The sequence below is a fragment of the Myxocyprinus asiaticus genome, chromosome 11, assembly GCF_019703515.2.
Source record: "Myxocyprinus asiaticus isolate MX2 ecotype Aquarium Trade chromosome 11, UBuf_Myxa_2, whole genome shotgun sequence".
Lineage (NCBI taxonomy): Eukaryota > Metazoa > Chordata > Actinopteri > Cypriniformes > Catostomidae > Myxocyprinus > Myxocyprinus asiaticus.
The window spans coordinates 31,702,239-31,729,942 of record NC_059354.1 but is presented as its reverse complement, the minus strand read 5'-3'; the positions used below and the strand labels follow the sequence as shown (position 1 = coordinate 31,729,942).

The window sequence follows — 27,704 nt, the reverse complement described above, 5'->3', positions numbered from 1 at the left end:
AGTATGTAAAATAAATTTACAAACAAATAATTCAAATGAATTAAATCTTAACTTTTACATTTTAGGTGCACTATTTAATCCTTTTTATGATCCTTTATTTTGAATATCACATCTAGGCTGTCTGGTCACCTCCCCGGATGTTTGGAAGATTTGGATGACTGCGGGGCGTTCATCATAATAAGGATGGCGGTTCAAATGCAGAGTGGAATCCCGCTCAGTGCGGTATGTATGTTTTGTACACTTTTTATTACAACTCGAAATGTGTAATTAACGCATGGAAGCAGGCACAATGATTCAATGCATGTTAATAGATGACATATTGAAAAAGTTACATAATGGTTGTCCGCACTGTTATCATTATCAATGACAGGTTAATAGGTAATATTGTATGTCATCTGAAAATATCCACGTTTGTTCATAACAATGAACAGTAAATAGTTTCGCAAGTGTGGGGAAAAAATGGTAACGTGATCATGTTATGGAATGCTTGTGATATGATTTGTGAAACTGCGACGTTGTGTCCTGACATCAATTCTCATTAATGGAGCTTAACTTTCAGTTTCGTTTCTGCGTTGAAAGGATTTAAGGCTGCGGTCACAGTGTGATGTATGTAATCTATGAATTTATCAGTTATAGTCATGCAAAGCAGCACGACACTGTCTATATCACGGTTAAGGGGTGTAAATCACTGGAAGAATCACTGTAACCTTCGGCCTCTTTCTTTTGTTAAACGTTTATTAACGTTCAGTAAATATCTATTATTATTTTATTTCTTTTAATCCCGAGCTATCCGTTTTATAATGTAAACTATACTGTGTTCTTAACGATAAACACGATCAAAGTTGATTTAAAGGTTGAAAAGAATTCCAAAGTTGAAATTCATAAATCTAAATAGAATTTAGAGTCTTTCAAAACACCAGGTTAAGTATACATGCGGTTTTTGAAGTTAGCCAAAATGGGAGAGATGGCCCTATAGTTTCCATACTGCTGTAACCGTTGCCCTGTATCTTTTCCTTTGTTTAGCTTAATCCAAAGTACCTTCACACCAACTCTACTAGCCACACCTGGCCCTTCAGTGCCATAGCAGAGCTAATAGGTGAGTCATATTTATTCTGCAGCGAATATTTGAAATGTTCCTTTAATTGATAACTTGCTATGGATATACATCCTAATTTCACACCTGAAACTTGTTCTTGCCAGTATTTCCAATGCCTGATGCAATTTGAAGAGTTATGAATTAATTTCAAAAACTATGGGAATTTAAAGCTTTCAGAAAGTAATTTGGTTCTTAAACAGTGCCATCTGCAGAGACCTCCTTTGAAGTGAAGTGATTCTTTGTTCCATGTTTGTCTAACCCTCAGAATTAAGCTTTGTTTACACCGCACACAAATCCGATTTGGTTTTCAAATCGATCTTTAGGTACAGACTGTCTGTTCTGTCATTTTGCAATAGATAAATACTTATATTCATACATACATATTATATATTATACTTATATATACTTCAACAACATTATTTTAGAATAAAATATAGCATATAATACCAATGCCATGCTATTATTATTATTATCATAATGATAATTTTACATCATTCAAATGGAGGCTAAAAAGTAGACAAGCACAGAAGAGAAGCTTCTTATTCAACAAGAAGCATTTCTGAGGATGTACTGAATTATGGTGACACACATGACAATTCATCTGTAGTCCCAATGTTATTGAAACCTGAAATGGTCTGAGATCATATGCAGTGTTCACATAGACGACTCTGTCCATGCAAGTTGTTCCCTGATGTCTAACAGAGAAGAAATGGTGAGAACTTGCCATTCGCACATTCCGCGAGACACGCTTGCGCTGCGTCTTTTTGTCTAATGTTCAAGTTCAAGTTTTATTGGTCACATACATAACCATACACAGTACGACATGTAGTGAAATTCTTGGTACGACTTTTCTCCCCACAGTTTAGGATAAAATTTTTTATATATATATAGATATAAATATAGATATAGAGATATAGATATAGATAGATAGATAAGGAGTAGAAATAGAAGTAAAAAACACAATTAAAAAACACAATTTACAACACAATAAAATAGGAGAAAGAAGAAATATATACTGTTTATTCATTTATTGTCTTTTGTCAGTCCTTGACATCTTACAGGTCGCCCACCACAATGGCGGGTAGATGAGCAAAATTACCCACCACTGTGTATGAAACACCTGCATTTGGCATTTAATTTTACACATCATGCATACACTTTGTCCAAAACCGCTGGTTTGTTCACTAATTCACTTTTCACTACAGGAGTGAGAGTAGTCGAATAATACGGCAAATGTCAAAAATAGATTAATGGATGAGGTAAAATTGATGGATGAGATAAGGATAGCTGATAAGTGGGCATGTCTGACAGGATGTATTTGGTAGATGTGTTTGGCTGATAGTTGATGACAATTGGTTACAGGATGTGTGTTTGTGACTGATACTGACCGTTAGAATGTGTGTTTGTGGCTGATAATTGATTATTTTTTTCTCTATAAAATTAACAATGTAATGATTTTTTAAACATTATGACTAGATTGCTTAACACAACATCCCATATCATAACCTCTTCTACAAAAGTAAGGTTTAAACAAATACTTAATTAGATATAAACACTTTTAATTCTACTAAGTTTCAATGAATATGGATAAACAAACGTACTTACACCAGTCATTTAACTAACAGCCGTATCTAAAACTATGTTTTTAAAGTTTATCCATCTCATTATTTTTAATTAAATATTTCACATTTATTCTTTTATTCTGAATCATAATACACTATTTAAAGTTACACGATTTAAAGCTTAATTTGCAGTGTATTCTAAATATTTTTATTTATCTCCCACTAACAAAACATTTCATTTTGAAATGTTGTACATTTGTAATTTTTTTAGAATGACAAAGTTACCATAGAATCTTATGGACTCTATTTTCGTGAGCACGCAATGTGCAGTGCTACGCGCAACAACCGTGCGCAACGTCTTATCCAATTTTTGTGAGAGCGCTAGTTCTAATCGCAATTTTTGTGCCAGCGCAAGTGGCAGTGGGTGGGAATATGCGTGCAAATTGTGTGTGTATTGTTTGTAAATGAATTGGCGAAAAGCGCAATTTGCTATTTTCCTGAGAAATAGGTAATTGCGCTAAGGTGTTTGAAAACCATGTCTTATGTCAGCGCAAAGTATAAACTCTTTCTTACATTTCCACCAGCAGGTGGTAACAAAGTTCAAGTCCAAACTTAGAGTGCAAAAATAGTGGAACAACAAATTATGTTCCTGATAATCAGAGCAGTTTTTTGCCTTATATGGAAAAAAAAAACATGACATTTTTTTCAACTATCTATAGGTCACGGTTTATTTTTCAGTTATTATTGTTATGTTTAAATGTGCAATTGTATTTACGATCTAATTTGCAATGGTATTTTTCAACCTGTTATAGAGTGATTTTTAAGTAACTGCAAAATAAAGTGGAAGAAGTTGTAGAAAGTAAAATGTTTTGTATTGGTATGATTTTTTGACCACTTTGTTATTTTGATTATATTTTCATTTTGTTTGAAGTATAATTTCAATTTAGAATCCACAAATGCATGTAATTTTTTTATTCTACTAATTTATTTCAGTCCATTTACACTACCAGCTTCTTATGAATGTGCTGTCTTTGTTTATATCGTTGGTGCTTGACAGGGAATGGACTATATAATAGGATGCAGACGGTGGAATAACCAGAGAAAACCTCAGAATTAAATTGCACTTAATCCAGGACATTTGCGCGTTGCGCAGGACATTTCGCCAAACCTACTTGCACTTAGACTTAGTGCATGCTTACACGAAAATACCAAAACTTCATGGCCATGCCCATATACTTTGCACTTATGACTTCTGGCATAGCGCTGCGCTTAACGCTAGTGCTCTTAAAATAGGGCCCTGCGTCTTTCTATAGTGCAAGTCACTAGACAAATGCATCAACATAAACAGTTGAGTTTAGTTGCATTAATTAATTTAAATTGTAAAAGATGTGTGTTGTTAAATTCTTTTCGCCTTCTTGCCAAGCTCTTCAATCAAAAGAGGTGCAGGACAGAGTTGATGTTGATGTAATTTTTAGGGTAAGACTTAATACATTCTCTGACTTAAACATTTCTATTAATGAATTGATTAAATTGACATTTTGACATAAATGGATTAGACACAGTTTATGTTTTAAATTGTTAGAAAAAAAACATGCCCTCATAAAGGTAAAAAAATGCCCCTGAAAATCAAGTATAGGGGACAAATATTGACCATAAATGTATAAGTTAATTTCTGACACTGGGTCACTACTGAAATAAAGTGATTTAATTGTGAGGAAACTTATTAAGCCATTATTGTCTATAAGAAAACCATTCTACCATTTTACTGGTATCATTGTTAAGTTGGGGACTTGGTGTGCAGAAAACATTTAAATTGAAGTCATCTATATGATTGCTTTACTCTGAAACAAGAATGTAGTCATATGATGTTACTTTAATGTTGTAATATTTGGAATAGTTTACTGATTCAGGGTCCCCATGGTCATAGAAAACCTGGAAATATATTGGAATTTTAAAATTGTGATTTCAAGGCCTGGAAAAATAATTCAAATTAATAAAAATTCTTTTTTCATAGTGAAATATGGAATAATTTCTAGCTCTGAAATATTTTATTGACACATTGTACTCTTGTACTAGCATTGCATTCCAAGTAGTCTGTATGTTCACATATTGAATGTGTTTTTTTTCAAGTTACTTTTGGTGGAATAAAAAATCTTAAATAGTTTGCCTTTTTTTCTCTCGCTTAAGACACATTAGGGGAAGTATTTAAAGAATACTATAAATGCATTTTTTATTTTTTTTTAAATGCAGAATTGAATCGTTAATCGAATCAAATTTCATTGTGGATCGAATCGAATTGAATCGATTTCAGATTGAATCGAATCTAAAACCTGTGAATCATGAATCTAATTGATTCGCGTTCAACCCAAAGATTCACACCGCTAATAGATACATTACTTATGTAAATTTAGTACACAGAGTACAGGTGGATAAAATATTAGAGAAATAATAAAAATGTTCAAGCTATTTCCAAGGCATAAAGAAGGCACATCCTTTCTATGAACATTCAGATATTTCATTGTATTGTTGTATGACAACCCTCCTGTTTTTAAAAGTCATTCTAATAAAATTATACATGTACAACATTTCAAAATAAAAGTCAATATTTTGTTTGCAACCATAGATGAAAATTGGAAAGGCCAAAAAAATGTCAATGTCAATACTTCCTTTGACATCAATATCTTGTCCCTCGCTGTCAGAAACAGAAATACAGATGAGGAAATAATATTTATAAAACAGATTCAAGTACTGAGAAGAGAACAGAGATTATACACCAGTTGTTCTTTTCTGTAAGTTTTAAATAAGCTTCGATCAAGTTTTAGGTTTAGTGTGGGGAGGTCTCTGTATTATCTTAAAGTTTCGCAACCAGAAGACTTTAAGGTGGGTGGGTGGGTCTGAGGTTAGTGGGCGAGAGAGAATGTACATTGAAAATATTAAAAATATACTACAAATTAAGCTTAAATCGTGAATTTTTAAATAGTGTATTATGATTCAAAATAAAAGAATAAATGTGAAATATTTAATTAAACATAATGAGACATATAAACTTTAAAAACATAGTTTTAGATACGGCTGTTAGTTAAATGACCGGTGTAAGTACGTTTGTTTATCCATATTCGTTTAAACCTTGTTTAAATCTTACTTTTGTAGAAGTGGTTATGATATGGGATGTTGTATTAAACATCCTAGTCATAGTGTTTAAAAAATCATTACATTGTTAATTTTCTAGAGTGAGCTAGTCAGAGAGGGATTTAAAAAGATTGTTTAAAATATTTCATTTAATCTTCACATTATTTCAGTTGAATGCAAAACTGAATCATCTTTAAATAGTGCACACATTATGATTTATAATAAGACTGTTATAATATGATTTATAATAAGACTATTAATAATATGATTTACATCTAATTTGCTTTAGTCTTACTTTTGTAGTAGTCAGCAAAGTTTTGTTTAGCATTCAAGGTGTCAATTACGACCATCAGAAGAACCAAAACCCCCTCATGTCCAGAAGAGGAAATAGCTGTTGAAGAGGTAAACTGCTTACTCAATAAGTTACTAGAATTTCTTGAAAGAAACAAAAATGTTTAATTATCATCAACATAGTACAATTTACAAATCATTTTAAAATAAAATATTCCAAAATTATTTTGAAATAATTCTCAATTATTAAATTGATAATCATGTTTAAATAGTGTACAGTACATGTTATGATTCAGAATAAAATAATACATTTAAATTTTTAATTAACCATATTGAGGTCTTAAAAAATTTAAAACATGATAGTTTGTTAAATGAAAGGTGTAAGTGTGTTAATTTTATACTTAGTAGAATTAAACTTATTTAAATTTAATTAAACATTTTTTTACATGTATTTTGTATTTCTTGATTCTGTGTGATACAGATTGTTTGATAAGGTTAGGCTAAACTTTATTGTCCCTTTATTGTGGGAAAAAAAAATTTTTGGACTCAGCTGCTGCAACAACATATATATGCCATACACAACAACAACTGTCACAGTTATTCACCATTCTGTTCTGTGGACTCTTATTTTGATAAGGTTTTTGTGTCATCCTTAGTTTCCCCTGGACTACACTTCCCATAATGCACTGCCCACATCACTGCCATCTGTTCCCAATCCTCCTCACCTGTTCTCCGTTCCCTTATCAGCACCTTTGTGTAAAAATATCTTCCAGTTTTATTCATTCCTTGTCAGTTCTTGTATTGTCACGTTGTATTGTTACGTTATGTTGTTAAAGTGTTATTTAGTTGGTTATTGATGTTTAGCATTATACTTTGTTCCACTCCAGCATTTGTTCCACTCCAGCGAGTTTCCTCGACCGTCCCAGAGCCAATGCCTGTAGCCTCGACCATCCCCGTAACCACACTCCCTGCTGGCCGGAAGAGGAGAAGGAAACGGACACCTCTCCTGTCTCTGTCCGTGCTCACGACAACGGAGGTCGTTCCCCAGACTCTGCCCATGCTCACGACCACGGAGGTCATTCCCTAGACTCTGCCCATGCTCACGACCACGGAGGTCGATCCCCAGTCTCTGTCTTTATTTTCTACCACGGGAGTCACTTCCCAGTCATCCACGGCTCTTAGCCCCAAGCCTCCCACAGACTCTTCCCTCGATCCTCCCAAGACTCCGCCTTCCATGGCCTCATCCCTCGAACCTTCCACGGCCTCATCCCTCGAGCCCTCCACGGCCTCGTCCCTCGATCTTCCCTGACTCCGCCTCCCATGGATCCACCCCTCTAGCCTCTCCCGGCTCTGCCTTCCACGGCTTCGCCCCTCGAGCCTCTCGCGGCTCTGCCTTCCACGGCTTCGCCCCTCGAGCCTCTCCCGGCTCTGCCTTCCACGGCTTCGCCCCTCGAGCCTCTCCCGGCTCTGCCTTCCACGGCTTCGCCCCTCGAGTCTCTCGTGGCTCTGCCTTCCACGGCTTCGCCCCTCGAGCCTCTCGCGGCTCTGCCTTCCACGGCTTCGCCCCTCGAGCCTCTCCCGGCTCTGCCTTCCACGGCTTCGCCCCTCGAGCCTCTCCCGGCTCTGCCTTCCACGGCTTCGCCCCTCGAGCCTCTCCCGGCTCTGCCTTCCACGGCTTCGCCCCTCGAGTCTCTCGTGGCTCTGCCTTCCACGGCTTCGCCCCTCGAGCCTCTCGCGGCTCTGCCTTCCACGGCTTCGCCCCTCGAGCCTCTCCCGGCTCTGCCTTCCACGGCTTCGCCCCTCGAGCCTCTCACGGCTCTGCCTTCCACGGCTCTGCTTTTCATGGCTCCGCCGGCCTTTGTCAACCCTCTCCCGGCTCCGCCTGCCTTCGTCAACCCTTCCTTATCTCCGCCCTCTGTGTCTCCTACTGCTCCGCCCTCAATCCCTGGATCTCCCCCTCCTACGGCTCTGCCCATTCCACCACGCTCTCCACTACCTGTGTTTCAGAACCCTAATCCTCCTGTGGCTCTGCCAGCTCCTCCGGTTCCTCCCCTTGAGACCCAAATTCTTCATCCTCCTGTGGCTCCGTCTCTGGACCCATCTCCGGCTCCGCCATCGAGACCTCAAGTCCCTGCTCTGTGGCCGCCTCCCAGGCCTCCTGACCCAGTCCCTGCTCTGTGGCCACCTCCCAGGCCTCCTGACCCAGTCCCTGCTCTGTGGCCACCTCCCAGGCCTCCTGACCCAGTCCCTGCTCTGTGGCCTCCTGACCCAGTCCCTGCTCTGTGGCCGCCTCCCAGGCCTCCTAACCCAGTCCCTGCTCTGTGGCCTCCTGACCCAGTCCCTGTCCTGCGGCCGCCTCCCAGGCCTCCTGACCCAGTCCCTGTCCTGCGGCGGCCTCCCAGGTCTCCTGACCCAGTCCTGTGGCCGCCCCCCAGGCCCGCGGATCCATTCCCAGCCCTGAAGCCGGCTCCCGGATCTATTCCCAGGCCTACTGTTTGTCTTCCTTGGATCCTTCCTCACCTTCTGCGTCACCCTACCCTCCTCATCCGTCTTTGGGGCACCAGGAGTCGCTCTTTAAAAGTGGGGAATGTCACAGTTATTCACCGTTCTGTTCTGTGGACTCTTATTTCGATATGGTTTTTGTATCATCCTTAGTTTCCCCTGGACTACACTTCCCATAATGCACTGCCATCTGTTCCCAATCCTCCTCACCTGTTCTCCATTCCCCTTATCAGCACCTTTGTGTATAAATACCCTCCAGTTTTATTCATTCCTTGTCAGTTCTTGTATTGTCACGTTGTATTGTTATGTTATGTTGTTAAAGTGTTATTTAGTTGGTTATTGATGTTTAGCATTATACTTTGTTCCACTCCAGCATTTGTTCCACTCCAGCGAGTTTCCTCGACCGTCCCAGAGCCAATGCCTGTAGCCTTGACCGTCCCAGAGCCAATGCCTGTAGCCTCGACCATCCCCGTAACCACGTTGTATTGTTACGTTGTGGTGTTAAAGTGTTATTTAGTTGGTTATTGATGTTTAGCATTATACTTTGTTCCACTCCAGCGAGTTTCCTCGACTGATTCTATGTATTTCTTCCACTCCAGCATCTACTATTAAAAAATTGAAACAAACGTTGCTCCTGCGTCTCATCTCTTCCATTCCTAGAACCAATGTTACAACAACATCCAAGTAACATAAAAACATTTGCTTTGTGCAATATACATACACACAAAAAAAACATCTTTCACCTGTATGCCTTGTAATGCTCTATTGTCTACTGTTTAAGATATTAATTGATACTGGCACAAAAGATTTTTTAGAGCGATTGCTTTTACACAGGGACCCTTTAACGTCTCCCTGATGGTAGAACCTGATATTCATTGTGGAGAACATGGTTCGGATCAGCCACTATTTTCTGTGCTCTCTCAAAAATCTGCTCGTAGAGCAGGGGTGTGTAAAACTCCCATGATTTTCATTGCTGTTTTTACTAAACGAGAAAGCTGAGATTTCAACTGAACTGAAAGGTTACCATACCACGCTTGGATCCTCATGCTTACAAGGCTACCCAAGATTGCTTGATAAAATAAAGACATGATTTTTTTATTCACGCCAAAAGTCCTCAATATGGGCTTTTCAGGTGAATACACTGTCTATAAAAACACCTAAATATTTATAAGAACAGACTTGTTTAATGGGGGTGTCATGGATAATTACAGGTCTGTGATCCCCTACTCCCCTATGATCGAATATGATTTCCTCTTTTCCTTATATTTAAAAAAAGTTGATTGGTATCACACCACTTCACAAAGCCGTTATTTCAGAGTGGTAGGTACATGTTTCCTCTTCTCTATGCAACTGAATTAGGAAAGCAGTACTTTATAATGTATTTTTTCCTCATTTCAATTGTATATAGAGTAATAAGAACAGGAGAAGTCACACAACCCTGGAGAGCACCTTTATTCATAGATTTGGGGTCAGACAATGTTTTGTTTATCCTCAAATACCAAGTACGAATAGTTAAAATTGAGAAAACCATTTGATGATAAAAGGATTAACACTCACAGGGCTCGACATTAAGGATTGTCATGTGCTTGTCCTCCGGACAAGTAAATTGGTCATTCACTTGTCCGAGTAAAAAAGTTACTTGTCCGGAGAGAACAAAGGACATTTAAGTTACATGTTGTATATTTTTGTAAAATAATGACTGATGCCCAAACTAATAGTGTACCTATGCAATCAATTCAATTATCTGTGATAGAAATGTAAACTGCACTGGGTAGGGGAGGAGGCTATTGTCATATGATAAATATTTTACGTATGGTAGTCAAATAAAGAAAAGCCTTCATTGCCATAATTTACAGCAGGGATGCCCATAGTTCTATGGAATGAGATCTACTTTTTCATCATGGTTCTGCAGCAAGATCTACCATGTACAATAAAGGCTATACATTATCACAATACCAATAGTTCAGTAGTCGGTGGTGAAATTTGATGATTCTCAATACCAGCTTCAGTACCACAACAAATGATAACGCTAACTAATTTGTTAATTATGGAAGAATGGTTTCAAGTTCTTAAGTAATTATTCAAGACTAGTTAACAGTCAGTAATAAAATAACAAGTATTCAAGTTAACATTCAGAATGAAATGCAACATAAAACTACTACTGGTCTTTACTGTATGATTATAATACATTAATACTTTTTAAAGCTACTAAAGTTATGCAGTCAAGAGCAGTGAGTGTTTTCTCATTTTCTTGTTATGGTTGTTTGGTTATTATAATGACACACTACACTAGACGGCAGCAGGTCTATTAGTTTACGCTTTTTTCTCCGTTGTTTACGTTCACTTTAGACATCTCTCTGTGTTTACATGAATACCTCACCAAGACGGGCATTTTGGCGGAATTTTGAAATGTATTTGACCGTTCAGGCACGCATTAGCACGAGCATTTTCAGAACACGCGCATGTTCAGCACACACACATACGCCACCTGTCAATCAAACAGGGCGCAGGTGTTACTAGATCGCTTGCAGATTATAAAATTACGTGCTCTGGATTACTTTCAACAGCAGAATAATGGTTATTTGTTTTGTTATTGACGTTTTAATCAGTCTGCTTGTCCGGTCAGGCAAGTAAAATTCTCTTTCACTTGCCCCTTCAAAAATCCACTTGTCAGAGCCTGGGTAGCTCAGCAAGTAAAGATGCTGACTACCACCCCTGGAGTTGCAAGTTTGAATCCAGGGCATGCTGAGTGACTCCAGTCAGGCTTCCTAAGCAACCAGTTGGCCCAGTTGCTAGGGTGGGTAGAGTCACGTTGGGTTTTCCTCCACGTGGTCGCTATAATGTGGTTCTTGCTCTCGGTGTGGTGCATGGTGAGTTGTGTGTGGATGCCATGGAGAATAGCGTGAGCCTCCACACACACTAGTTGTGCATGGATGCCACGGAGAATAGCGTGAGCCTCCACACACGCTAGGTCTCCGTGGTAATGAGCTCAACAAGCCACGTGATAAGATGCGCGGATTGATGGTCTCAGACACGTAGGCAACTGAGATTCGTCCTCCACCATCCGGATTGAGGCGAGTCACTACGCCACCACAAGGACCTAGAGCACATTGGGAATTGGGCATGCCAAATTGGGGAGAAAAGGGGAGGGAAATAAATGTAATTCCACTTGTCACGGACAAGCGTTAAAGTCGAGCCCTGACTCATGTTTATAAGTTTCTCCAGCAGTAAGTATGGTTGAATAGAGTTAAAAGCTGAACTAAAATCAACAGAAAGAAGACGTGCAAAGGCTTTAGAGATCTCTAGATGCTTAAGAGTCAGGTGAGCAACAGTGTTAATAGCAACAGTCCCTTTCTCTTCCCTATACGCAAACTGAAATGGGTCTAACAATGAAGTTTTCAGCTTTGACACAATTAATTTCTCCAAGCATTTAATTACAGTAGAAGTTAGAGCGATTCATCTGTAATCATTGATGCCAATGGGGCAGGGTATTTTCGGGAGGGGTGTGATGACTGTCTTTTCCATAATGTAAGAACTGCATGAGAGTCCAGTGACAGCTAGTAAATAGGACACCAGGCTGGAGTTAGCTCCTCTGCACAAGGCCGCAGCAGACGAGCAGAGATACCATCGGGACCGGTCGACTTAGTAGTACATACTTGATGGAACAATGATGTAATTTTCTGCAGGTCCACAATTAGTCTGGTCTCCAAGTCACAGATAATAGTTTGTAACACCACATTACATTTCTTAGCAAAATCTGCATTGTCAAATCGAAGTTAAAATGCATTTAATTCATTCTAAAATCATCAGTAATAATGATGAACTTTCTATTAGAGTCCATGGTAACTATTGTTTTCATAGAGTCCCACAGTTTTTTAGTATTCATGGTAGCAAAATTATGTTCATTAGTGTCCTTTTTAGTGCTTTCTGGCCACAGTAGCAGTTTATTAAGTTCCTTATGGACCACCTTTAACTTGATCATTATTTCTAAAGGCTGCTTTTTTCTTGTTAATGTAGTTCTTCTCTTGTTTTGTTATATGAGGTTTATTGTTTGGATATATAATAATGTCCTTTTTGGTAACCACATTATCCACACAGAAGTGAAGGCTACCCAAGATTGTATAGTCGGTTATTGTCTCTGTTGACCCATTCACGTCATGGAAAATTGTCTAATTTGTGCACATAAAGCATCCTTTTTAAAACCTCTGTGCCAACCTCCTCCCTCACAGTCTTGACAAGTGGCTTGTTGCTTTTTAGCACAGTCTTGTATGAACGGGAGCTTCCGGTGAGTGCTGCAGCAGATTTTGAATACAGTCTGAGATGCAGAAAGCAGCCTTAGGTGGCTTCCCATTGGGAGGAACATACACCACACAAACTATAATATTTCCAAATTCCCTCAGGAGATAAAAAGACCTCAGGCTTAAACAGAGCAGTTTGATGTCAGGGTCACAAAACATTTCTCTCACTGTGTACTGTGTGCACCATCTGTTACTCATGTACACACAGACATCTCCTCCCCTGGCCTTCCCTGATGATTCGTCTCTGTCCGCATGAACGATAAAGAAGTCTTCCACCTCAACAAGAGAGTTGGGAATGTCCTAATGGAGCCAGGTGTCCGTAAACAACCTTAGACTCGAGTACTGGTATTCAAAACATGCCTTGGTGCTGAGGCGGAGTTAGTCCATCTTGGTATTGAGCGACCTCACATTGCTTAATATGATGGAAGGCAGAGCAGGCCTGTTGTCCCTCTGTTGAAGGCGCTGCATCACTCCTCCTCATCTACCTCTCCTCTGCTGTCATCGATCTTTCAGTGCAGTCGGCAGGTCTGTAACTGGAGCAGATTACTCAGGCCAAAGTGAAAGTAAAACCTTTCTCGAGTATGTAATGCGCATCTCTCCTCTCCGCAAGGTTGCATGGTATGTTATTAAGAGTTCCCAAATAAAAAATGTCAAAAGGAGAGCTTGTACAAAAGTCATAATGTGTGGCACAAATCTTCTTCCGTGAAAAACAAGGGTGGATCGTTGGATAAACGCTCATCATCATCATCATCAACCCTAGTTTAGATCTTGACAAAATGTGTTGTTTTATCAAACTCGAATTCAATACCGCTTTCATGGGATATGGGGAGCTCAGGCCGCACAATGTTCGATGTTGACTTTGCCAGACTTGATCCATTCTTTCGCTTTGGGGTAAAAGTCAGCTTCTCTGACATCTCTACCTGAGCCTGCACGGGAGAAACAGCCATAGTCATCAATGTTCAGAATATTTTCTGAATGTGTTGACTTATTTACATTCAGTAAAAGACACACCTTTTAAACACCTCCAGCTGAATTATAGCTATCATTCAAACACGTCCGCCAACGGTCAAACCAGTGGTCAGCCACATCCAAATGGTCAAAATGTATCAGACAAACACACAGCCTAACGGTAAAAAAATTATCATCCACAAACACATCCTAACCATCAAAAAATTATTAGCCACAAACACACATCCTAACGGTCAACGGTCAAACTTCATCAGTCACAAACACACATCCTGTAACCAACGGTCATCAACTATAAGCCAAACACATCTACCAAATACATTTGGTCAGACACGCCTACATATCAGCTATCCTTATCTCATCCGTTAATCTATTTTTGACATTTGCCGTATTATATGACTACTATTGAGTGAAAATAAGTGTATTCGGACACAGCTCCAGACAAAATTTTGCACTTTGCAGAAATACCCATTAGAGGCGGATCGATATATCAGTTTTACTGATTAATTGGCACTGATTGGTAGCGGCTTGTTTCTGGGGTAGCGTGCAAAGAAAAATGTGACTAAAAGAAAATGTTCCCCGTCGGCACATACATTGTCTTTACAACTTCATATTTTGTCAATAAAAAAAAAAAAATAAAAAAAATTATTCCTCATTAAACCTCATCTGGGGAAATATATACAGTATATGTATAGGGGTGTTCTCTCAGATGAGGCCAGTAAGACAGTGCCTCCTCAAAAAAAAATGTATAAGAAAATATTTGACAAAAAATTAATTTCACATGCCTAAAGACAGCTAGCCAAGAAGTTTGTTTACTATATTTAGTTTCCACCAGGGTGAAGCAAGGCAAAAAAAGATTATTATGTTTCCATGGTCAAAAAAGTAACCTTGAGGTTGTTAGTTGTCTGCACTGAAAGTATAGTACTGTATAATAGACTATTTATATATTTCTTCAGTGATATTTTAAGGCTACCTAGACATCAACTCAGTCACTAGACTAAATCTGTTTAATGTGACAATATTCTGAATAGTGATAGACCGTTATATCGGCTAGGCCGAGTGATCGGTCGATATATGGCCATTTTGCAATTATCGGCATCAACTGATAACCCTGTTTGCTTGGCCAATTAACAGAAGTGTTAACTTTCACCTGTGTCAGTTCCATGATCAATCAATAGATTTGTCAATGGTTGTTCAACATTTTCATCTTTTCAAAGTTTTTTCTTTTCAAGTTTATGCAAATTTCAGTAAATATTGCATAAAATTTGTGTTTGTTGGGATTTAGACATCTTGTTTACATCTGAATTGCTGTTGTTAAATTGTAATATGTTTATCAGCATTTATATTATCGGTCATTGGCCATCCTGCTCTCTAGATATCAGTATCAGCATCAGCCAATTAAAAACCCATATTGGTCAACCACTAATTTTTTATATATTTTTTACTGGCTCTTAGACAATGCATACGACCCAGATGTGAATGCCAAAAAATTCTGGATTGACAAGACAGTTATCAGAGGTCAAGACTGTCTTACTTTCATGGATAATGGAGCAGGATTGGATTATGACAAGATGTACAAGATGCTCAGGTGGGTCACAGTGTATCAGTATTATTCAAATATTTGTTAACAGAAAATATGTGCTCCAAATTTCAGATTTCTATTAATTAGCCAGAGAGGCACTGTTATTGAGTGTGTTCACATGCACAGTCTTACTTTGATTATGAATAACATCCCGAAAATAAGTAAGGTCTTGTAAACATCTTAAACAGTGTTCCTTCATCAAGGAAAGTCATTAATGCTTTAAGCAAAACACGGACAGACCACCTGGATTATCGCCGAGTGCCCTGATTTCACTCTGCATGTAAAAACCTCTACCGGCGTTCTGGCAGATAATTCAATGTGCACATGTGTGTTTATGTTTTGATGTTTAAACTGGAGAAAGACCTGGCAATTTCAAAACTGGGAAACATCCACTACATGGATATACACATGTATAAGTATATATGGTATATGGTTTATATAATTAGCTGATTTTTCTCAGTTTCAATGTGTACTTGAACATGTAAATGCACTCAGTGACTGATGCCAATAATTTAAGAATGCCACATAAATTGACCTGGCTTAAATTGGTTTACCACTACTATAGTTGCTGTATGTCTCTCTCTCCCTCTCAGTTTTGGCTTCAGTGATAAGAAGGCTAAAAATGGCCATGTCCCTGTGGGCCTCTATGGCAATGGATTTAAATCTGGCTCCATGCGTTTGGGAAAGGACGCCATTGTGCTCTCTAAGAAGGAGGAGTCCATGTGTGTGGGCCTGCTGTCCCAGACGTACCTTCATAAGATTCAAGCAGAGAACGTCATTGTGCCCATTGTCTCATTCAAACATATTGGACAGTCATATATCCTTACCTGCCAAAAGAGGAGAGAAGAAGGCATAGATATTTGGATTAAAAAGGAAAGAATAGAACATCTGGCATGGAAATAGGGACTACAAGCATACAAGTGAATATATAACACAGTAGGAGTTATATTCTTATCTAAAGCTATGATTGCTTTATTGTCTGCCTACATTTGATTCATTTAATGACATTTGAATGCAAACTCTTATGGTCTTATCAGTTTCACCCTTTGGTATGAAAATTGATTTTAAGCATTTGACAACTTGATCCTTGACCTTTCCTCTCACTCCGTCCTGAGTCACAGCACGCTGCAAGCCTCCAAGACATCTTGCGCTACTCTCTGTTCCAGACGGAGGCAGAGCTACTCTCAGAGCTCAATGCCATCAATGCACACTATTCCTCTGGCTCCACAGGAACACGAATCATCATCTGGAACCTCCGCAAGTAAGAATTCTGCCCAAGTATAGAATGGGGAATGCAGGAAACAATGAAACAGATAGGCTACATTCACACAGCAGCAGTTTTAGAGTTCTAAATATGGGTATGTACCCATACTGTTCGATTATAAATGAGAGTGACAACCACATTCTATTACAAGAACAAGTCCCTTAAATTTTCAGGAATCAAACCCACATTTTGTGAGTGAGTCCAGTAAACCTGTGCTGTGTGAACAGAACTGCACTGGAGAATTACCGTAGTCATCTGTCACATCATGTTGTGCACAAATGCTCGTTTTGTGTGAGCAATTGTTCATGTGGGATTCTGGTGACTCACAGAGAATGAGATATGAGCTGTGTGTCATCCGAAGGTTTTAGATCCAGTGGCTGTCTTCCATCAGAGCTCACATCTGCTTTGTGGTCTGGGTGTGACCTAAATATCCACACATTTAAAAATCAGTCAAAGCTTCTCTTCATATAATTGGCTGATGTACATAATCACAACTGAGCATTATGATTTTTTTGTGGATGCAGTAATATAGACCCTGAGATTACAATCTCTGCCTTTAAACAATATCTCTTGACTCCATGACCTGAATTGTCACATTAGTGAAACTCTTAAAATGTACATTGCTGGGGGACCCACAAGAGCAAGATTGAGAAACACAGAGTTAAAGTGTTTGCAAATACAGTTAGATGTACTAAAGCTCATTGATTACAAAAAGAGGAAGTGGAATAAATAGATTGCATGAGGAATTTTTTTTTTCTTCTGCTACAGAGCATTGACAGACAAATCCGAGTTTGACTTTGAGGTAGACCGTTATGACATCCGGATTCCAGCTGATGTGTATGAAAGTGAAAAGCAGACATACAAGCAATCCTGCCACACATTGCAGTCAAGCCCAGAGAGTGACTTTTCCCTTAGGGTGAGTACTTGGACTCTTATATCCATATCAAGTAGGTCTAACAGATTATAGTTCACATTACTGTATTGACATGCATGTATATGATGATATACTTTACTGTTATCTCTCACATTTTGGACATAAATAAATTAGTAATGTGTAATCATGTTGTCGTCTTCCAGGCATATTGTAGCATCCTGTACTTGAAGCCCAGAATGCAGATTATCATTCGTGGACAAAAAGTGAAAACCCAGCTGATTTCTAAAAGCCTGGCACACGTTATGAAGGATAAATACAAACCCAAATTTCTTAATGTATCCAAACAATCACAAACGAGCAAGCTTTCATTCCCAAAGAAAGCCTTAAGGTGCGTTCACATTTACCTTTGCATGGCTGAATTCCACAGGCGAAGAAAGCGAGTGTGAAACTACTTGTCAAGCAGCTTTTTTATGCTGCTCTGTACTCATTGGGAGAGTGAAGTTCTAAAGAAACTTCTAAAATGATATGTTCATCCATTGCAAATATTTGGTATTTGCTACAATATGTATGAAGCACTGCCCACACAGAGGTCACTACCAAACCAAGCTACTTCCTATTGGTCAACAAAGTGAATTTGCATGTTCACCAAACTTGAACCCCATGCAAAATTGGTGTAGGTAAATTATTTACCATCGGAAGTCCATCAGGCAAAATTCCTGATCTTGCTAATTCCCTTTAAGGTAACTGCATTTCACCCATGGAATTTTATCTTGCAGATGTAAATGTGACCGCACCTGTACATTTAACTGATAACTATTTTTGGTAAATGAATGAGAGGCAGTATTTTTTGTTTTTGAAAACAAAGGACTATTTTGTCAAAAGGCTTTTATCATGTGAGTTTATCCTACAAAAAATTGTAATGGATGAGAAAATGAGTTGAAAAGATGTAAACAGCTCTGTCATCAAACACACGTATCTGAGGATCATTACATTTATTTGAGTGTTGGGATTGTTTATAGGTGAAAAATCTGAAAAAGGATGCACCTCCAAATCCAGGTGCTTAAATCCAGGTCTTTAAAAAATGTATCAATAAAAACTAGCATCAAAGTGGGCACACTGTTGCTCCCAAATCAATTAAATGAGCTAACCCAGAGATAACCGAATGTGACGTTTCGAGCTATATGCTCTTCATCAGACTGGTGAAGAGCATGTAGCTTGAAATGTCACGTTCGTTTATCTCTTGGTGAGCTCATTAAATTGATGTTTATGTTTATAGTCAACCTAGTCAATGATTATATACATTCTGACCTTTCCTTAAGTTCTTTCGTCTCAGAAAGAAAGCATCTTAATCACATTTGGCTACAATACCAAGAGCAAAGAACATTACGGAGTCATGATGTACCACAAAAACAGGCTCATCAAAGCCTATGAGCGTGTCGGATGTCAACACCGGGTAAATGCTTTATTAATTTTTGCCTAAACAGCTCCCTTTACTACTTTCTTTAAATGTGAAACCTATGCTTTTGCAATAGGCAAATAACAAAGGAGTGGGAGTCATTGCAGTGATTGAGTGCAACTTCCTCAAGCCAACACACAACAAGCGGGACTTTGACAACACAGAAGAGTACAGGTGAGTTTTATACACCATTATTTACAGGACTATACCTATATGTATATATGTGTGTGGTCATATACAGTAAATATGTGCAAGTGTCCAACAAGTATTTGCATTAAAAGTGTAAACTAATTATGAATATCTTATTTAGTGTAAGTTCATTTGCTATTCGACATTTGATATTTGATGAGGCAGGCAGAGTTACAAATAATTCAGGTAATTACAAGAGTTGTCCCAAAACTTGTTCGGTACTAAAAATAGTAGTGGATGTTTCGCTATATGATGAAAAAATGAATCCACATCCAGGGACATTTCAGGGAATTTCAATATTAAAAACCTTTATTAGAGGGGCTTACTTCTTAAAAAAATATTTCAGGATCGAATTTGTAAAACAGAGAAATCTATATGTATACTTTGTTTAACTGTCTACTGTATGTTGTTTTTTGTTTGTCCACACAGAAAAACTATGCAAACTTTGGGTGTGAAGCTGGAAGATTATTGGAACGCTGTCCGCCATAAAAAAGGTTTTAACAGCACAGTACCTGTGGAGGATATCCCGTTAGTATACACTCACACTAAATGAAACCATTTAGAGTTGCTTTTAGCCAGTTTATTCACCACATTCCCATATAAAAGCCTTGCTCCTTGTTCAATGTGAAGGAAACGTCCTGATCAGAACTGGGTTCAGTGTGATGATTGTCTGAAGTGGCGGAAACTCCCAGATGGCATTGACACCAGTAAGCTCCCTGAAAAATGGTTCTGTCGACTGAATCCAGACCCCCAGTACAGGTTTGTTAAATCTAAGTTTTCATTGTTTGGCTTTTAAATTGTGTTTTAGACATCCAACAGGACTCGAGCAGCAAAAGGTCCTCAAGAATCATAGAATTATTTTATAGATGTGTTAACACAGTGAATGCAGCAAGTTTTACCCAAACTGCAGTTTGGTAAAAGAACACACTGATTTATAAACACCTCAATAGTCTTATTATTCATCTAACTGCATGTATATAATTTATGTATAGCACAATATAAGACCTTGAAACAAGGGCAGCGGAGAGAAAGTCATAATTTATAAAATAATAGAAATAATGTGTGGTAATGAATTTCAGTGTACATGAGCAACAATTGATAACAAGAAATATAGGCAAAATTCACCATTCTGAATCCAAAATATGTCATATTAAATGATTCATGTAGATCCTAAGTTTTACTATTGAGAGGGAAGGTCTATCCAATTTCTTAATGAGGTTACAAGCGCCTTATTTTTTTACTTAAAGGGATAGTTCACCCAAAAATCAAAGTTCTCTCATTATTTACTCCAACTTCCCAGTTGTTTATGACTTTCTTCTGCAGAAGATTTTTATAAGAATATTTCAGCTCTGCAGGTCCATTCAATGCAAGTGAATGGTGGCTGAACTCTGAAGCTCCAAAAAGCACAAAAAGGCAGCATAAAAGTAATCCATATGACTCCAGTGTTTAAAAAAATCCATATCTTCAGAAGCGATATGATAGGTGTGGGTGAGAAACAATCAATATTTAAGTCATTTGTTTTTTGCTATAAATCTACACTTTCACCAGCCCTCCTGTGCACGTTCACGAGAGGACCAAGTTCTTCTTCTGCATTTTTGCTGATTCGCATTCTGGTGGCGATTTGCATGAAGAATGTGAATCGGTTAAAACAGAAGAAGAACTCGGTCCTCTCGTGAACGTGCATAGGAGGGCTGGTGAAAGTAGATTTATAGTAAATAAGGACTGAAATATTGATCTGTTTCTCACCCACACCTAACATATCGCTTCAGAAGACATGGATTTAACCATTGGAGTTGTACTGATTACTTTTATGCTGCCTTTTTGTGCTTTTTGGAGCGTCAAATGAGAAGGGATATTAGCATTTAGTGGTATGGCATCTTATGTTTCGATGCCTCTGAGACATGCCGTTGGAAGTTGTGGCACGTCCGGTGGCATAAACAAAGCCAATAGCATTGGAGTGCAGGCTGTGAAGGAGCATATCATTGGTTTGACACACCGAACGAATACACCTCATTGCCCCTTTCGATTCGTGAACAAGCACGGACCAGCATCTGTTGACAAACTGAATGCAGAGGAGGTGTTTGATGATTAAACACTCTGCTGAAATCTCTTAGTGCAGAATTTAATTAAGTCTTTATCAATGGTTTAATGACTCACTCAAAACATATAAAAGATGTTAATTTGTTGCCATCTACTTGCATAAATGTGTGATTTACAAAAATGGTTAATGATGAATAAGTGAACAAATCTGAACTAATTTTATATATATATATATATATATATATATATATATATATATACCTTAATTTTACCAGGTTAGTCTCTTGAGATTAAAATCTCTTTTGAACAAATTCAAAAATCTCAAGTCACGAGTTAATGACATAAAGAGAAACACCATCTGGAGTTAATTCACTCCACTAAAGATCGACCATGTGACATTTATTGTGATAAAATGTGACATTTATTGTGATAATAATTCTTTTGCAGTGTTTGAAATAACTTTAGAAGTTATATAGAAGTTATCTATAGAAGTTGCAAAAGTATTGATTTTCTTTAATAGACATTTTATTTTTTATTTTTTGTTAATAAATGGAAAATTTAAAAATATATATTATTTGAATGGTTCGTCAAACAGGCTCAGTTATTTTTTGAACTTTGAAAATGTGTTTATTATGATGTAAGAAAATTACAATATTCTGAATGAATATGGGTGTGCAGTTAAAGAATGAAGGGCATGCAGTTAAAGATAGGGCAGCGTCTAATTCAGTGTCAAGGCCAAGGGTGTAGCCAGGAAATTACTTTTGGGTTGGCCTCAGTAAAAATGGATGGGCCCAGTTTTTGCCCAATTTTTTATTTTTTATTTTTTGTTAAATTTTCCTTAACAACAGTGAAGCGCCACATTCAAACAGTTCTTTCACACTTTCAGAAATCAGAATTTATGACTTTTTTTTTTTTACTATTTTATAAATATATATTTGAAGTCAAAGAATAATCTCTAATATTCTGGGTGGGCCTAGGTCTAATTTGGGTGGGCCTAGGCCCTTGGCTACACCACTGGTCAAGATGGCTAACATCATTTACACCAGCCTTTGGCATTTGGGGAAATTGCATGCAGATGTGAAGTTGTGTGAAAATTTCATGTGTGTGCTTGCGCAATCGTGTGCTTGACTCAAGCAGTGTGTGCTAAAATAAGAAAATATACGACAAAGTTGCACAGTAAAAGTAGACTCCAGAATGTCAGACTGTCAGAAGTGGTGCTTTCACGGTAGAATCTGCGCGCATGTGTCTGTTAGGAGTTGAGCGCTTTGCTAATCGCTTAATAACAATAAGATAAAGTTAAACTACAGATAAGCAGAATGCTAGTGATCTCCCCCGGCTGGGCTCAATGAACTTGAATCGATCGAAGTAACAGCAGTGTGGGAAAAGACAGATTTACATTAATTTCGTCGAAAGGGGAGTATTTTTTATGGTAACCCTTTACAATAAGGTTCCATTTGTTAACATGAACTAACAATGGACATTTTTAAGCTTTTATTAATCTTTGTTGATGTTAATTTCAACATATACTAAAAAAAAAAATGTAAATCAAAAGCTGTATTTGCTAATGCACTATGAACTAACAATGAACAATTGTATTTTTATTAACTAACATTTACAAAAATTAATAAATGCTGTAAAATTATATTGTTAAGTGTTCATGATACCTAATGCATTAATTAATGGTAACGAATGGAACCTTATTGTAAATTGTTACCATTTGTATCTTTGTGGATCCACAAAACTTAACATCAGGAGAACTGTGTTGTTTCATGATCTGGATTGGTAACTCAACAGTGGCTGTCTGTCTTTAATGTATTACAGTATTTTTCAATTTGTCAGAATTATAAGGTTACATTTTTGACACTTTAATCTTATTCTTCTCTAAAAAAATAAAAATCCTAGTATCCTTCAGCCATCCTGTGACTGTCTTTGTGAAATTTTACCCCATATGTGTTTGCATCCCTAAGAATAGAAGTAATGTCTCACAGTACAAAAATGAATTTCAGTGCCTTTTAGGAATGAATTATATTAAGAAACATGCAGTTATATATAAAGATGTCTGTCTTCGTTAGAATGATTGTTCTGTCTGCATTCAGGCAATGTGAAACCCCAGAGGAAGCCGAAGATTCTGAAGATGAATCATCAGCCTACCTGAAAACATACAAACAGCAGTGAGCTGAAGAATTTGTTTTAGCAATTAATTGATTTTGGCATTAAAAATTACCTATTGGTTTACTTAAGATGTTACTGAGGTCAGCCGGTTATTTATTACAAAATAAAACTTATACACAAGATGCCAAGAGGTGAAATAGTTTGACACTGCTGCTCTTTGTGTTCACAGTGAAAGAAGCCTAAAAAAACAACAGGAACAGAAAAGAATGCAGGTAATTTGATCTTTTTGTATCCAGCAGTTATTGCATTTGTGTTGTGTACCCACTTCTTCCTCTCATTTGTATCATAAATGGTGATGTCTCTCTGGATTAGATGGAAGAAACCATGTTGAGGCAGAAACAGCAGAGAAATGAAGCGTTGACTCAAGAGAATCAAGTTCTGAGAAAACAACAGGAAGACCTTGTGCGTCAACTCCAGCAATCAGTAGGTTTTCATTGTGCCTAGTTAACCAAAGATGATCCGTTCCTAAAAAAACAGAACAGTCTTAAAATGTATTTTTTATGTCTCATTCTACCACTTTGATTTACAAGGCCCCTTCCTCACCTATAGCAGACGAGAACCCCGTCAGTTCCAGGCCCCTCCCACAATCAGGTGAGGCCCGGTGTTGTAAGTGTTTGTTTTTGCTATGAAGCCTAAATTGCTTTTAATAATTTATATTTCTGCAGCCTCTAGCACCTTGGACAGTATGCCAGTCATTTCAAATGTAGTCTCCCTCTCCACTCCTAAAAGGTACATCATTCTATTTTTATTCTGTTTTTCTCCTTTTTGTACAGTATGTTTTTCTTTTCATTCCACTTTATTCGCTTTTTGCATACAACATGATTTGAACCTTACTCTTACAGGACTAAGAGAAGTCTAGTACTGAATCACAACCAAGCTGTAAAGAGAGCAAGAACAAGTAATGGCTATTATAGCAACACACCAGACAGCCCATCAACATCCACAGCTGCGTCAGGTGCCTTAAACTCAATGATGGGGATCCCTGACAATAATGGCCATGTTAATGAAAAGGATGTAGAGGACAATGACGATGATGACATTGTTATTGATGAGACCAACAGCACACCTAGACCCCCCACCTTTGACCTCGCTAAGGTAAAGTCAGAAGGAAGGAAAATTGATGGTGTACTAGGATTATATATGGAGTGCAGTGATCAAGCTTCCATAGAAACACCTGCAACTGAAGGTACCAAAAAAGCAACAATGGACACATCAACTTCAAATGGTCAAGCCAGCATAACAACCCAGACAGAATGTAGTGTGATCGTAAAAGAGGAGGAAGAACTGCAGAGGAGAAAAGGAGAAGGGGAGATCAGAGGAGAGGAGACGGAGAATAATGCAACAAGGATGGAACAGAGTCCCACTGAGGTGGAATGCAGGAAAGATGAAGATACAGACTTGGACGAGTTGATCAGAGACTCTATGGACATTGAGAGATGTCCTAGTGCAGATAGACAGAGCAGGCCAAAATCAGCTTTAGAAGACAAGGAAGATAGCTCACTTTTCTCTGGTATAGACATAAACAATATCTCCACCCTGGAGGCCCAGAAACAGCAAGACAACCTTTTAGATCTCCTGGAGACCACAGCCCAGGAGCGAGATGCATTCAAGGGCCACACTCAATTTCTAACCCTTCAGCTGGAGCAGAAAGAAAGCAAATTACTGGAACTCACAGTAAAGAAAGAGAATGCTCATCAAAGTACCCAGACTGATCAATTAGAGGAACGGGACTATAAAACACTTTTTCTTAAAACTACAGAGCAGGTTGAAGTACTCAGAAGAGAAAGGGATGAGCTGAAGCAGAAAGAAGAGCAGTTGCTACAGATGAAATCAGAGAAAGTAGCAGCCGACCATGCATTTTGTGGCAGTATAAAATCTCAGGGTGAGGGGCAGAGTCACGGTGTGGATGATGAAATGGCTTTGCAAGTAGATTTTCTCCTGAGAGAATTGGATCAACGCAACACAGAATGTGATGAATTAAAAAGTAAGGTGAGTGTCTGATATTTTGGCTCCAGACTCTCCATTTTCCTACAAATAATAAGAAATGTAACTACTACCTGCTAAAAAAAGACCAGCTAAAACCTGCATGAATCCTCAAAGAAAGATTAACTACTAGTAAACTAGTAAAAAAAAAATCTTGTCTAATCTTTCTTCTATGCTAGCTTCTATACTACTTCAGCCACTTTGAGAACTTGGCAGTTCGTTACTACAGATATTGTTGACTTTTGTATGACAAATTGCTTCTGTTCCTCATTTGTCAGTCTCTTTGGATAAGAGCGTATGCGAAAATGTAAATATAGTTCAAACAAAACCCAGCATATGCTGGTGCAAGTGGCCTGATGGCCATTAATTAATCGTCAGGAAATCAGAAAATGAGACTTGATGCTGTCTGTTTGACCATGTCTTGCACTGTTTTTCCCGTTTCATTTTTCAATACCTACACACTCTTTCATACTCAAAGCTGAATAACTTGGAGCAGGAGAGAGTTTGCTGCGAGCAGTTACAGAAAGAAATTGAAGAACTGAGGAGAGAAAGAGAAGCGTGGAGGAATAGAAAAGTAGAGAATGGAAGTTGCAGCTCAGAGCAAGCTGCAAGCTATCAGAATCGGATCACAGAGAGTAAAGAGACCGAGGAAATACCAGTGGGAGGAGAGAACATGGTAACGCTGTTAAAGTAAGAGCCTAGTTTATTTGTTTCAAAGACTATCAGTGAAAAGGTTACATTTCTGTACGTGCTCATCTGGAGTCAAATGTTAATGTACACGAGCATGATTATATACCCTCTTTGTCCTCAGGTTAAGAGAGCTGAGATTCAGTGTTGCACGTCTCTTGGTCACATTTGTTCCCGCCCTGGACCCTGAACAGGTCAACTATGACTGTGATGTCATAGATGAGATCCTTAACCAGGTTATAGAGGATATTTCCCCCCATAAGTCTACTTCCACTTAAAGACATTTCCATTTCAAGATACCAAAGAGTTCAGCCTGTGTTCATTTTTTGATAAGGCAAAATGTTCATGTTGTATTTTACTTCAAATTACTATTAAGATAAGTTTTATTTAATGTTGTGATAGTTACTAAACAACTTAAAAACAATCAATATCTTCTGTGTATGGAGACAAGAGTGTACTGCTGAGGCAGCTGTGAACACACTGACCCAGTTTAACACAAACGTCTTTTCTTAATTTTTTCACTTTTTTTGCAATGTTTATATATTCATTCATGTTTTATTCTTTTATGTTTACTGAATTTTATTGGAATTGAAAGTTCACAAATAAGATTCAAGTTCAGATTTTAAAAAAAATCATATACATTTTACTATCAAAATACACGTTAAGCTGCAATTACATGTTAACAGTCCATTTTTCAGTTTGCTATTGTACATATTGCCTTTGTGTGTGGGGGGGGGGGGGAGCATTGAATATAAAATAAAATGTTTATTTGTTTATTAAAAAAAAAAGTGCTTGTTTTTTCTTGTTCACTTGAGAAATGGGAAACCTGAAAATTTTCCAAACCATAAACATTATATTATAATATTTTATATATTAATAATATCAATAAATTATAAATATATATAATTTATTTATATAATCATGAACAGTTAAATTTGCCCCATTGAGCAATAATTATGTGCAATTCACAGTCAAGTCTTTTTATATTTATCCAACACATCCAACCTCTTATGCCATTACATTCCCTTGCACTGTATATGACAGATTTTTATTTAGATTTGCACTACATGTGTATGTATGTATGTGTGTGTCTGTGTGTGTATATGTGTATATATGTATGTATGTATGTATGTATGTATGTGTGTTTGTGTGTGTGTGTGTGTGTGTATATATATATACAGGTGCATCTCAATAAATTAGAATGTCGTGGAAAAGTTCATTTATTTCAGTAATTCAACTCAAATTGTGAAACTCGTGTATTAAATAAATTCAATGCACACAGACTGAAGTAGTTTAAGTCTTTGGTTCTTTTAATTGTGATGATTTTGGCTCACATTTAACAAAAACCCACCAATTCACTATCTCAAAAAATTAGAATATGGTGACATGCCAATCAGCTAATCAACTCAAAACACCTGCAAAGGTTTCCTGAGCCTTCAAAATGGTCTCTCAGTTTGGTTCACTAGGCTACACAATCATGGGGAAGACTGCTGATCTGACAGTTGTCCAGAAGACAATCATTGACACCCTTCACAAGGAGGGTAAGCCACAAACATTCATTGCCAAAGAAGCTGGCTGTTCACAGAGTGCTGTATCCAAGCATGTAAACAGAA

The 27,704-nt window shown here is 37.9% G+C and overlaps 1 protein-coding gene across 2 annotated transcripts; it reads left to right on the top strand.

Annotated features, from left to right (window-relative positions):
* Nucleotides 1–138: 138 nt before the first annotated feature.
* On the top strand, nt 139–26,826 carry LOC127447702 (MORC family CW-type zinc finger protein 3-like). 2 transcript variants are annotated; one of them, XM_051709726.1, is made up of 19 exons: nt 139–222; nt 1,024–1,096; nt 15,300–15,432; nt 16,020–16,243; nt 16,531–16,687; nt 17,459–17,606; nt 17,768–17,899; nt 18,898–19,017; nt 19,097–19,194; nt 19,639–19,737; nt 19,840–19,968; nt 23,346–23,420; nt 23,591–23,633; nt 23,734–23,844; nt 23,952–24,012; nt 24,087–24,150; nt 24,264–25,410; nt 25,883–26,094; nt 26,216–26,826. In XM_051709726.1, the coding sequence occupies exons 1-19, from the start codon at nt 184–186 to the stop codon at nt 26,367–26,369; spliced, it is 3,219 nt and encodes a 1,072-aa protein (XP_051565686.1). In that variant the 5' UTR covers nt 139–183; the 3' UTR covers nt 26,370–26,826. The 2 variants fall into 2 exon arrangements, with proteins under 2 accessions (XP_051565686.1, XP_051565687.1); XM_051709727.1 differs by lacking the exons at nt 17,768–17,899; nt 18,898–19,017.
* The last annotated feature ends 878 nt before the right edge of the window (nt 26,827–27,704 follow it).

Coding starts and splice junctions, on each gene's coding strand:
- LOC127447702 (XM_051709726.1), top strand. CDS start 184: ATGGCGGTTCAAATGCAGAGTGGAATCCCGCTCAGTGCG. Junction 19,195..19,638: donor GACAACACAGAAGAGTACAG/GTGAGTTTTATA, acceptor TTGTCCACACAG/AAAAACTATGCAAACTTTGG. Junction 24,013..24,086: donor CAGGCCCCTCCCACAATCAG/GTGAGGCCCGGT, acceptor ATATTTCTGCAG/CCTCTAGCACCTTGGACAGT.